The sequence below is a fragment of the Trichosurus vulpecula genome, chromosome 9 (assembly GCF_011100635.1).
Source record: "Trichosurus vulpecula isolate mTriVul1 chromosome 9, mTriVul1.pri, whole genome shotgun sequence".
Lineage (NCBI taxonomy): Eukaryota > Metazoa > Chordata > Mammalia > Diprotodontia > Phalangeridae > Trichosurus > Trichosurus vulpecula.
In genome coordinates, this window is record NC_050581.1 from 148,581,439 (window position 1) to 148,595,373 (window position 13,935).

Genomic DNA, 13,935 nt, shown 5'->3' on the forward strand with positions numbered 1-13,935 from the left:
AGGGCAGCCTGGGCACAGGCAGGAAAGATAGATGGAGAGCATAGGTCCTGACCTCACCTACTTCTCAGCAGCTGAGGGACCCAAGATGAGGCTGAGGGGCCAGAAGGAGCCATTCTGGGTGGTCTGACCTCTTTCAGAACCTTGCCCCCTGCCTTCTCTAGCCCCAGTTCCAACACTGGGGTCCAGAGGCATGGTCATGTTGGATGTCCCCAGTGCCTCTGCCATAGGGGAGACTTTCAGGTCCAGGGTCAGGTTTCAGAGCATCCGGGTGCCGTCCCTCATTTCCAGGCCCACAGAGGGCCTGTTCTCCTCCTGCTGCATGCTGTTGGACATTGCCAGGGGGTTCCGGCTTATGACTAGGTCTAGCTTGTCTCCAGCCTCAGAGATGAGTGGCACAGTCAGGCAGCAGTCAAAATCTCGAGTTCGGATGTGATTTACCTAAATAGGAAAAGAGGAAGGAAAGGAAAAACTAATCTAACGCGTATCAAGCCAGGCTTTGGGTCAGAAACAAAGCTTCCCCAGTAGACAACCACAGGGAGAAGGAAGACCAGGTTCTTACAAAGTAAGGGCAGAGCTACTTACAAAGTACATTTTTCAAAAAGTTGTATTAATGCCTTTTGTTTTAAAAATCACATGATGTCATTTCTAGATATATTCCTCTCCTCCTCCGCCCATCACTCCAAGTTCCTATGAACCATTTTTTGTAACAACAATAAAAAATAAGCAAAACAAGTAACATACTGATTGTGTATAATAGTGTATACAACATTTTCCCCCATAGGCCCCCACTTCTTTAATACAAGGAAGGACTTTTTCATCTTTTTTTTTCCCTAAGGCCACAATTAGTCATGGCAATTCCACAGAATTTGGCTTTACTTTGTTTAAAAAGCACATTTTACAAAGAGCTTTCTTCAAAACGATCTGGTGAGGTAGCTAGTCTATTATTAATCCTATTTTACAGATAAGAAAACTGAATTTAAAATATGCCTCAGATGCTTTATTGGCTGGGTGATCCCGGTGATCCACCTAATACATGCTCCTTTCTTTTCTCCCTGTTGAGTGAGGGAGAAAGGGAAGGAGCATTTATTAAGCGTCTACAGTGTGCTAACCACTCTGCTAAGTGTTTTACAAACATGAACTCATTTAATCCTCATACCCACCCTGGGAAGTGGGTGCTATTGTTATCCTCACTTTATAGTTGAGGAAACGGGGGCAAACAGAACTCAGGAAATGTCTGAGGCTGGGTTTGAATTCAAGTCTTTCTGACTCCAGGCTTAGTGCTCCGTCTACTGAGTCTGGGCCTCAGTTTTTTTCCTTCTGTAAAATGAGCAGGTTATGCTGGATAGTCTCTAAGGTCTCTTCTAGCTCTGTATCTATGACCCTATGACCTCTCCGGGCCTCCATTTCCCCATCTAGAAGATGGGCATAGTAGCACACCTCATATAGGGCTGTCGTGAGAAATGTGTCCTGCCACTTTTTTTTTCAAATTTTTTATTCTGAACTTAACAAACAACAAATGAAATGCACATTCCCATATACCAGGTAGAAGAGAAAAAGAGGATTGTACATGAAACTGCAGGCCTCTTTTACATACAGCTTGCTTTTCTTTTTAAATATAAATATAATAAACTCACCATGTAATTCTCAAAGCTGTCCTGATTGCCTTAGGTTGGTTTTTTTTTTCCTTCTGGCTTTCTTTCTGTTCTTTCCTGTGATTTCTGTTATATGTAAAGTATCACATTATCACATAATCTCAGGTTTGGAAGGGGACCTTGGAGGCCATCTGGCCCAAGCTGAATCTAAACAGGAATCCTCGCGACAACATCCTAGATATTTGCTCATCCAGCCTCTGTGATGGGGAACTTACTACCTCTCGACACAGCTCCTGATACTTTCTGCTGTTGGACAGATGGGTCAGATTGTTAGGAAGGCTTTTGTTACATTGAGTTGACATTTGTTCTTCTCCAATTCCTCCCCATCACTCCTGGTTCTGTTCCCCTAGGGCCAAGCTAAACAAGCCTAATTCTTCTACGTCATCCCTTCAATACAAAAGAGCTAGCAGTTCCTCAGGGCAGTGGATTAAGTGTCAGGCCTGGAGTCAGAAGGACCCATCTGTATCAGGAGGGCAGAGTTTATAATCTCAAAGAGGATCATAAACATGTCTGAAAGGTTTGGAACTGCCGGATATAAGAAACTCTCAAAGTAGAAGGCAGAAGAATCAAAACATTTATTTAGGCTCAACAGTAACCAACCCATGAACCAGCAGCCCCATTTTGATATATTAATGAAAAGTTTCCAGGCCCAATAAGTACGCCTTGAAAGAGTAACCAGGAGGCTACAGAGAAACATGATTGCGTAAAGCAAAATCATGTTTCCCCCTTGATGGTAATAAGATTACCCACTGGCCTGAAGTCTTTGTTCAGCTTCCTCCCGTAGGTCAGCTCTGCTACTGGCAGCTCCTGCCTCAGCTGTGTCTGTGTCTGTAACTGAAGCTGCAACTGTAACTGACGATGTAACTGTCGTAACTGTAACTGACGATGTAACTGTCGCTGGCTCCAACCGGAAAAGGAAAAGAGAGCTCCTCAAGCTGTCCTCTCCCCTCTCACAGGGTTTCTGACATCATCAAGCTCCGCCCGAATGACCAGGGCCGATTGGTTCCTGAGTTGGCCCCTCCCCCTAGCATAGACATTAACACCTCCCCTCAGCCAGCCCCACGACTCATCACACAGGAAGCCGTCTGCTTCCCGGCATGCTCCCCGGGCCTCCTGCCCCGGAAGAGCAAGCCACAGTGTCCAGAGGCTCAATGAGGTAAGCTGAGTCATTCAAAGAAAACAAAGGCCATTCTGGTTACACCATCTTCCTAAATTCAAATCTGACCTCAGACACTTACTAGCTGTGTGACCTTGGACAAGTCACTATACTCTGTTTGCCTCAGTTTCCTCATCTGTAAAATGAGCTGGAGATGCAATTGGTAAAGACCTCCAGTATCTTTGTTGAGAAAGTCCTAATGGGATCAAAAAGGGTCTGACACACCTGAAATGACTGAACAAGTGTAACCCACAGTCTAAGGGGCTGACATCTGGAATGCTGTACAACTCCATCCCAAAAGCTGAGTAGACCAAACTCTGGCCTCAGGTCTTTGGGTCTGGGGTGTCCGTCATTTGGGCACTATTTGGGGAGGATGAATGAATGGCCACAATGTGGTTTTCTCCCAAGGATGGGCTACATATGTAGGGCAACTCTTCCCCTGATGACCACAGAAGGATGAGCCAGTCCCCAAGAGAGTATCTAATCAATAAAGAATACTGGATTACTCAATAAGGGTGGATACGACCTGCTGTACATGGTCAGTGAGAAAACTCAGGAATATTCTTGAGTCAATAAAAATAATTCCTTACATTTGTTGAGGGCTTTGGGGTTTGCCAAGAATTTCTATATGCTCCTTAAAGCACCAGAAAGACAAGAATTTAAGGATAACAATGAAGGATTTTTTGTTTTTGTTTTTTTAATTAATTGATGCACCTTGTCCTTCTAGGATTAATTTTGGTGCTTTCCCTCTGAGATAACCCCCAATCTATCTTCTTTCTATATTGTTTGTACATAATTGTTTGCATATTGTCTGCCCCTTTAGACTACTGTGAGCTCCTTGAGATCAGGGACTAGTTGTTTTTGTTTTTTGCCTTTCTTTGTATCCCTACCGCTTAGCACAGTGCCTGACACATAGTGGGTGCTTAATAAATGCTAGTTGACTCACTGGCTCTGCAATCCATCCAAATTGCCATATTTTCTCTTCCTTATGCTAGAAATTCCATTTCCTGCTTCCATGACTTTGAACAACCTGTCCCCCATGCCTGAAATGTTAACCTTCTTGACCTCCCACCTCTCGGCTTCTTTTAAGGCTCAGCTCAAGGGATTCCTCCTACAGAAGGCCTTTCCTGATTCCTCTCAGTGATTATTTTGTATTTAATTATCTACATCTATGTTGTGCTGATTCTCTTCCTTGAAATTGTATTGTATTAATTTTATTCTTTTCCGTATACCATGTTGTACCTCATATTCTTTTGTATGACAATAAATATCACTCACTAATCTCCAATGGCTTGAAAAAAGGACACAACCATCTCTTCTCCTCAGAAGGAGAGAGAAAGAGAGAGAGAGAGACACAGAGAGAGAGAAACAGAGACAGAAAGACAGAGAGAGACAGAGAGACAGAGAGAGACAGAGAGAGAGAAGAAGAAGAAGAAGAAGAAGAAGAAGAAGAAGAAGAAGAAGAAGAAGAAGAAGAAGAAGAAGAAGAAGAAGGAGGAGGAGGAGGAGGAGGAGGAGGAGAAGAAGAAGAAGGAAGAGGAGGAGGAAGAGGAAGAAAAAGAAGTTTTCCATACATGCTTTGCTATCTGCTCCCTCCTAGGCCTCTGAGGGTCCATACCAGGGGATATTACCTGAAGGACTCGGTCAAATGGTTTGAGGCCACAGTGATCAGCAGGCCCACCAGGGCGGATCATGTTGACATAGACACCCTTCTCCAACAGGCCATCAGAGACGCTGAAGCCAAAATCTTCACTCACTGGGTCCTTCCAAAGAGTCAACTACAAGGAAGGTGAGAGTGACAACACAGGGGTCAATAGGAAAACTTCAAGGAATGCTTCAAGGAAAGCTGGGCAAAAAGAAAATTTATAGTTTCTATCCTGTATCTCACTGAATACAAAGAATATTACTTTTTCCTTCCTGTTCAAAAGTTTTCAATGACTCCAATCTCCTCCAGAATACAGTCCAGTTTCCTCTACTTTCTTCAGTCTGGCCTCAATTTCAATGCCCAATTTTATATCCTGTTATCCCCTAATACAATTTTCTGTCCCAGCATTGTTCCCTAATGAAACTGCATATTTTTACCTCTACAAGTCAGTTCATGTAACCCTCATACCAGAAATACCGTCGGTTACAGGCTGGGGATTTCTTCCTTCTATGGTTTATTATCACTATCTAATTATTCAGTCATTTTTTCAGTCATGTCTGATTCTTCGTGACCTCATTGGGGGTTTTCTTGGCAAAGATACCGGAATGGTTCAACATTTCCTTCTCCAGCTCTTTTTCCAGATGAGGAAGTGGAAGCAAACAGGGTTAAGTGATTTGCCCAGGGTCACACAGCTAGTAAGTGTCTGAGGCTGGATTTGAACTCAGGAAGATGAGTCTTCTTGACTTCTGGCCAAGTACTCTATCCACTGTGCCACCTAGTTTCCCATCACTGTGTCACCTTTTGCTGTTCTCTCTCATTTTCAGTAGGTATAATCAGTCATTGCTGGATGCCAGTATTTTTATCCATTGTCCTGTTGTAGTTCTCTACTCCTAAAAGGAGATGGTCTTTGCACCATCATTACTGTATACTGTAGTTCCTGCTTTCTGGCCCTCAGCTCTCACTATTCTTTGCTGATCTCTGCAGCTCAGCTTTCCTCCAGTAGATGGCGTGTATTCCTTTTCTTAGGGGACCAGATCTCTAATCCATCTATTTAGGAATAAATTTCTAAGTATTTTTTTATAGTTCAAAAAAAAGTCTTTGATATTCTTAAACCTTTTGCGCATGGCCCCAGACCTCATACAATAAGCTTATTGGAAGGGGAAACAGGGAGGAATTAGGAACTTCTCTATTTGGTACTTTTTAAGCGTCCTCAATCTCAGAGATCTTTTGTCTAGGAGCCTCTGTCTTCAAACCCATGAAAGCTTATGGTTAGTCAATCGTTTACTTGCTCTTTCCCCAAGCACTTTTGTAAGGTACCTTTGTTTATGTAAGTACCCTCCAGTCTGATCTTTCCCCAACCACCCTCCTCAATCTGTTCCTCAAAGCACCTGTGTTTGGTCATTTACATTGTCCATAGATGCTTCTAGAAGAAGTAGGTTGCACCATAGGATCATAGAGCTAGACTATATTTTATAATCTAGGAAACTGAGGGCCAGAGAGGTCAAATGACTTGCTTATTTCAGCATTAGAAATGAGATATGAAGCCAGATATTCTGACTTTGGAACCAGAGGGAGCAGGAGCGTTTGCTACACTTTCTCCCTAGTCAAAATGTTGTAGTCCTTGCAAATTACATTGGGCAGAGGGAACCAGCATTTACTAAATGACTATGCTGTGCCAGGCACTGGGCTAAATGCTGCAAAAATATCTTATTTTATCTTTGCAACAACCCTATGAAGTAGGTATTATTAATATCTCACCTTACAGTGGAGGAAACTGAGACGGTGTGCCCAGGGTCACAAAACTAGTAAATATCTGAGGCTTGAAAGGTAAAGTTTATTTTGGCCAGACTCAATGCCGTTCATGGATCATACATGGTAAAGTTATACATAGAGAACCTTCCACATGCTCTGTTATTATTAGGCTATTCTGCCCTGAAAGCAACATGTTTCCCTGAACCAGCAAATAACTGCATGCTACATGGGTGTTATCATCATCCTTTCTTTCTGGCCATTACTTATCAGCCTGGCCACTGGCCACATAGTCTAGGCCCCTTGGTTATGGCTCATCACTATATTTCAGAATTCTTGGTCTGTTGGAGAGGAAGGAGCTGTCCTCCAGCATACTGTTTTGTAGCCTCAATTCTGGGTCTGTTGACAACTGAGGTTGAATGTTTCTGTCTCTTGTCCCTATAGCTGCATACATAACCTCTGTCCCCTTGGGACCTCCAAAGATGAATTAACAAGCATAAAGAAGACTACCTCTGGGTTTGGCTGCTCTCCCCTGCTGATGAAAGGTTGAGTCCACCTAGGCAGCCTTTCACATTCTCCTATAGTAATCCAAACTCAATTTACTTTTCATTTAAATTTTGAATTGTATTACATCCAGGGCCCAGTTTTTTTCACTCTTCTGTACTCCTATTTCTTTTTTTTTAATCAGAGTCTAATTGCCCTATGGGTAACAAGTGGTTTTGAGGTATCTTCTTTGTAGGGCCCTGTCCATACACTAGAATCATGGTGATCTAATCTTTTAATTATTTGATTCAGGGTGAATTTCCATCAGTTCACTATCTTGTGTTTTCCAGGATACTATTTCCAGGGTTGGAGTTATACCTCTGTTTCTCTCTAGGACTTTTTGGGTTAAGTCCACAATAAGGTAGACAACAAGGCCTCTGTTATCTGGTCCCTCAACTGGCTCACATATTGTTATCGGTCTCCAGACCTTCTCCTTCCTCTAAAATCATAGAGCAATGTGCAACCAAGATTTTTGTCCAAACGTCAACTTGTGAAGAGTAAAGTCGGTGGCATCATTCCCAGTGGAAATGCCACATGATGACTTTATAGAGACTTTGGTTTGGGCTCCAATGTTTTCAGTATGTTTAGTAGGGTATAATTAAATCACTGTGCCTTGAAGATAAAAGGAAAGAAAAAGAATAAGGATTTATTAAGTTCCTACTATGCTCCTGATAGCAAATTGGTACAGTGGATAGAGTACCTGGCCTGGAGTCAGGAAGATTCATCTTCCTGAGTTCAAATCTGGCTTCAGACAGTTAATAGCTATGTGACCTTGGACAAGTCATTTAACCATGCTTGCCTCAGCCTCCTTGTGTGTAAAAGGAGCTGGAAAAAGAAATGGCAAACCACTCCATTATTTTTGCCAAGAAAACCCCAAATAGAGTCACAAAGAGTTAGACATGACTGAAACGACTGAAAAACAACAAATGTGCTTGGCACTGTGCTAAGTGCTTTTTAAAAATATTATATCATCCTGGCAGGTAGGTGCCATTATTATCCCCATTTTACAGTTGAGAAAATTAAGGGTCACACAGCTGGGCAGACACAAGTGTCTGAGGCTGGATTTGAGCCTAGGCCTTTCTGACTCCATGCCCAGCACTCTATCCATTATGCTACTTGCTGCCTATAAAAGTTAAACATCTATAACATATAGAGATTTAATGTTCACACACAAGGTCAAAAGCAATTTCTGAGGACCTAAATACACAAAGGATAGAAACGGGCAGCTCTCAAAAGAAGAAATCCAAACTACCAGTAGCTATATTTTTAAAAATAATTCAAATCACTAATAGTTAGAGAAATGCAAATTAAATAAACTCTAGGTTTCCGCACTTTACACCAAACACATTGTTGGTGGGACTGTGAGATAATCGGCACAGATGCACTGTTGGAAGAGCTAGGAATTTGTTCCACCATCTTAGAAAACAAATAGGAACTATACCTCCAATTTCTAAACTGGACTCATATGAGCAATGATATTTATAACAGCTTTTTTTTGTTGTAGCTAAGAACAGGGAACAAAACAGGTCCTCATCATTTGGAGAAGGACTGAATGAATTGTGCTATGTAGATGTAGTGGGATATTATTGTATCATAAAAATGATAAATATGAAGACTTATATGAACTGATGCTGAGTGAAGTGAGCAGAACCAGGAGAACATTGTACACAGTAATAGCCAGAGCATGCAATGATTTTGATAGACTTAGCCCTTCTCAGCAATGCAAGGACCTAAAACAATTCCAAAGGATTCATGATGGAAAATGTCATCCACATCCAGAGAAAGAACTATGGAGTCCGAATGCAGAGTGAAGCAGACTATTTTATTTTTTGTTTTGTTTTTTGTTCTTTCTCATGGTTTCTCCCTTTCATTATAATTCTTCTGCACAACATGAGTAATGTGAAAATATGTTTAATGGGAATATACGTGTAGAGCCTATATCAGGTTGCAGGCCATCTTGAGGAGGGAGGGGAGAGGGAAGAAAAGAAAATTTAAAACTTATGGAAGTGAATGTTGAAAACTAAAAATAAATTAATAAAAAATAAATAAAACTGCCAAAAATGACAAATATGATAGATTCAAGGAAACATGGGAAGACTTTCATGCACTGACTCAAAGTGAAATGAGCAGGGCCAGGAAAACAATGTATATGATGACAACAGCAATAACAAGAAGAAAAATAGCATTGAAAGATCTCAGAACTCTGATCCAAGCTATAAGCAACAGTGACTTCCAAAGACTATTGATGAGCTAGGCCTCCCATTGCTTGACAGAGAGTTAATAGAATTGAGATGCAGAGTGAGATCTTCATTCTCAGACATGGCTGTTGTGTTGAATCGTTTTGCTGGATTATACATATTTATTACAAAGGAGGACTTCTTATTTGGGGGGAGTAGACAGAAAAGAGCATCAATAAAACATTTTTTAAATGCACAGAAATGAGTTGGAGAAGAAATGGCAAACCACTCTAGTATCTTTGCCAAGAAAACTTCATTTGGGGTCATGAAGGGTAGAACACAACTCTGGCATCCAATGCGTTAGCCTCCTCATCTATCTTAGGGGTCACTGGTCATTTTACTTGGCAGTAGTGATTTCTTAATTCTCATCCCAGTCCATCCCCTTCTCTTTTTTCACTCTTCAGAGTATTCCATAGAAGTCCTGGTTGGAAATCACTATTGATTAGGGAGATGCAAATCAAAATAACTCTGAGGTGCCACATCACACCTATCAGATTAGCTAACATGACAAAACAGGAAAATGATAAATGTTGGAGAAGATGGGGGAAAGTTGGAACACTAATTCATTGTTGTTGGAGCTTTGAGCTGATCCAACCATTCTGGAGAGCAATTTGGAACTTTACCCCAAATGGCTATAAAACTGAGCATACCCTTTGACCCAGCAATACCACTTCTAGGGCTGTATTCCAAAGAGATCATAAAAATGGGAAAAGGACCCACATGTACAAAAATATTTATATCAGCTCTGTTTGTGGTGGCCAAGAACTGGAAGTTGAGGGGATGCCCATCAATTGGGGAATGGCTGAACAAGTAGTGATATATGAATATAATGGAATACTATTGTGCAGACTTCAGAAAACGTGGAAAGACTTATATGAACTGATGCTGAGTGAAGTGAGAAGAATCAGGAGAACATTGTATACAGTAACAGCCATAGTGTATGAGGACTGACTTTGATACACTTAGCCCTTCTCAGCAATGCAAGGACCTAAAACAATTCCAAAAGACTCATGATGGAAAATGCCATCCACATCCAGACAAAGAACCATGGAGTCTGAATGCAGAGCGAAGCAGACTATTTTCCTTTTTTTGTTTGTTTTGGTTTGTTTTTTTCTTTCTCATGGCTTCTCCCATTTGTTATAGTTCTTCTATATAACATGACTAATGTGAAAATATGTTTAATAGGAATGTATGTGTAGAGCCTATATCAGATTGTAGGCTGTCTTAGGGAAGGAGGAGGGAGGGAGAGGGAAAAGATTTAAAACTTATGGAAGTGAATGTTAAAAACAAAAAATAAATAAATTAACTAATTAAAAAAAAGAAGTCCTGGTTGGACTTTGAAATCATATGACAACAACTAACAATAATAACAGTAACAGATAGCATTTTATAACACTTTACGGTTTGCAAAGTACTTCACAAATACTATCTCATCTGATCCTCAAAACAAGCCTGGGACATAGGTGTTATTATTAACCCAATTTTACAGATGAGAAAACTGAGACATATAGTGCTTAAATGATTTGCCCAGGGCCACACAGCTAGGAAGTGTCTGAGGTTGGATTTGAATTCAGGTCTTCCTAATCGGGTCCAGGGGTCTACCCACCATGTCACCTCAGAGCCTGATGACTCTATGACAGGACCAGACACTCACCTTATATAATTCAAGAGGAGTTGGTGACATGATTTCCAGCATCTCCTCCTTGACTGCCTGCATTTTCAAGCTTTCCTCGGCCATCTTGGTGGGGACCACATGGCCCTCACTTGGATCCCGCGTCCCCTGCTGGAAGGTTCCTTTCCACCAGGGGCTTCGTCCTGTTGACCCTGATGATGGGTCCAAGGTCACAGGGCTGCCATCTAGGCCCAAGCTGTGCACATTCCCTGTCATGATGGAAGCCTGTAGAGAAGAAGCAAGTTAGGCAAGTGTTATTGGAATACTATAAGTGGCTGTACTGGAATAGACACAGAAAGGGCAAAATACAACTGAGGACCAGGGAGGAATGGGAAGGTGGAATTCTTTGGATAAGATGAGGGATCCTTAATAGGTGGAGCACAAGGTTAAGGTCCGCATGCCTGGGCTGTCACTCAACACCTGTGTGAGTTTGGGCAAATCACCTTTCTAAGAGTCAATATCTACTCCTGTAAAATTACAGGGTTGGACTAAATGATCTCTATGGTCCATTCCTGTTCCCCCATTCTGTGTCCAAAGTTCTAGAAAGGGGGTACCAATTCAGACATATTTACATGAGAAATTCTAAGGGCTCTTCTAGCTTCAATAATCTGAATGGAAAATGTAGCTCTGCCCATGAGGAAGAACTCTTTAAGTTACTGTCACTATTTAACCCCCTTAGCAGGTCAAGGGCCTCAGAGAACAAGAGTCTGGATGGGAAATAAGGGAGTCCAAGGATTCCTCATGTTCCCTTCTCTTGGCCATAAGAAGGGTCCCGGAGGAGGTGATAATGCGACTCACAGTAACCTAGAGAAGATGATTCATAGATCTAATCTGAGCCTTGGTGCCATTCTGACAAATGCTTTTTTTGAGCCTCAGCATAACTTTGATGAGCGAGTGCCCAGAAGGCTATAGCCTGGACCTAGCCACAGGAGCCTCAGGCTGAATGGCTGTAAAGCTAATTCTAACCACGAGGAGTATTATGGCTTAGTGAATAGAGAGCTGGCCTTGAATCCAAGAAGTTACCTGAGTGTAAGCTCCACTTCTGACACGTCTGGATTGTATGACCTTGGGCAGAGACTAAGTGGTAGGGAAGGTGCTACCTCACATAGGTAGAGATGAGTTTCCCAATCTGGGAGTTCTTTTTACAAAAGAAATCACCGGTCTAGTCTCTATCACTATCCTGTCTCATCCAAATCCTAGCCATCTGTCATGATGCACCTGACATCCCATCTCTCCCTGGAAACTTTCTCTGACTATTCCAGACCACACTGATGTCTCTCATCTTTGAACTCCTATTGCATACATAGTCTGCCTAACACACTTAACTGGCCTCTAATATATGTGTGGGGGCAGCTAGCTGGTGCAATGGATAAAGCACCAGGCTAAAAGTCAGGAAGACTCATCTTTTTAAGTTCAAATCTAGCCTCAGACACTAGCTGTGTGACCCTGGGCAAGTCACTTAACTCTGTTTGCCTCAGTTTCCTCAATTGTAAAATGATCTGGAGAAGGAAATGGCAAATCACTCCAGGGTCTCTGCCAAGAAAACTACAAACGGGGTCACCAAGAGTGACTGAAACAACTGAACACCAGCAGGTGTTATTTCTCCAGTTAGAATGCAATGATAATGACTCTCATTTATGCATAATCTTGAGGTTACAAACCTCTTTGTCCATAACAACTTTATAAGGTAAGTATCAAGAATATCATCCCTGTTTCTCAGATGAAGAAACTGAGGTTCTTAGAGGTTAAGTGATTTGCCCAGGGTCACACAGCTAGTAGATGAGAGGCCATATTTGAACTCAGTCTTCCTGTCTCCAGGTCCAGCACTCTATCCATTGGGCTAGCCCTCAGTCTTGAAATTCACGCTTTTCTTGTCTTCCATGTCACTTCCTTCCCTCTTGGTTCTCTTCCTACACCATTAACTACTCCTCTGTTTTCTTTAACATCTCATCTTCTACTTATCCCCTGAATGTGGGTGCTCCCCCAAGGTTACACCAACATTCTGCTCTTCTCCCTCTTTATATGCTCTCTTTTGAAAATGTTCTCCTTTTTCATGCTTTCAACATTCATCCATTGACAGAAGGTTCCCAAATCTGGGTCTCCAACCCTGCCTATCAGCCTTGAATTTCCAACTTCCTTTTGGGGAATCTTCTCTTGGATGACTTGTAGTCACCTCAAACACAATATAACCCAACCAAAACTCACCAAGTTATCCCCAGAAATGAAATTTATGGCCTTACCCCTTTTTAGCTGTCATGTGTCTGTTAACAGTATCACCACCCCCATTATGCAAACTGTACACATTAATCTTTAACTAGATATGGAGGATGAAGGAAGATTTGGTCACCACAACCATTGGTAATCACCTTCAGGACCAATTTAAAATCCCCTTCTCCCCAAAAAACTAGTGTCATTGATTTATGGTCATACCTTTCTTGGACCAAAATTAGGATTCCCCAGCTAGACCCTCTACCTTAGTCATGAGATGTAGCCCTGAATGGTTTTGGGTCTCTGAAAAAATTAAATCCAGTCTCTAAGGACCAAGATTTGTTACCACTGGGAAGTTTGAAAAGGATCATAAGATTTAGAACTGGTAAGGATCTTGGAGATCAGCTATTTCAACACCCTTCTTTTATACATGCATCACAACTGATGCCCAGAGATGTGGATTTGCTGAAAGTCATACAAGATGTTAGTCAGAACTATGAACCCAACCTAGATCTTCCAATCTCAAAGCCAGCTCATTGATCACTCTACCTCACTGTAGACTTTGAAGGTTCTGAGAGGCTGCCCCATAATAGAAGCTCCTTCTATGCCTCAAGCACTGTCTATGGATCGCCTCCCAAGCGTGATGGCATTTGGGAGAATACATAAGTTCTGACCTGTCCGTATGAAGTTTAGCAGATCAAATCATTTCTACCTAAAGTGTATTTGTGTTGTGAGTGTGTTTACTCTTTAGTTCTAGGGAACTCTAAAAGAGCAGTATTACAAACACACACACATACACACACACACACACACACACACACACATGTGCCTTCTTAGGTTTTAAAAGTGGAAATGACTTTCTTGAGAGATCATCTAAGCCTGAATTCCCTATTTCACAGAGAACAAACTTGAGGCTTAAACAGGTTAAGTATGAAAGTGGGGTGTCATGGAATCACACAGTTTGAATTCTGTCTCTACCCATTACTACCTATAAGACCTAGAGGCGAGTCATAACCTCCTTGGGTTTTAGGTCCCCCATCTATAAAATGAGGGGGGTGGACTAGAGGGCTATT

The 13,935-nt window shown here is 41.8% G+C and overlaps 1 protein-coding gene across 1 annotated transcript in view; it reads right to left on the reverse strand.

The window, feature by feature from the left end:
- Positions 1-233: 233 nt before the first annotated feature.
- Positions 234-13,935, reverse strand: part of GRIP2 (glutamate receptor interacting protein 2) — a 406,943-nt gene continuing 393,241 nt past the window's right edge. Inside the window, exons 22-24 of the mRNA XM_036738758.1 lie at positions 10,637-10,879; positions 4,440-4,586; positions 234-438 (exon numbers count right to left, since the gene is read on the reverse strand). Coding sequence (XP_036594653.1) covers positions 256-438; positions 4,440-4,586; positions 10,637-10,879 — 573 coding nt within the window. The 3' untranslated portion in view covers positions 234-255. The remainder of the gene's footprint in view (positions 439-4,439; positions 4,587-10,636; positions 10,880-13,935) is intronic.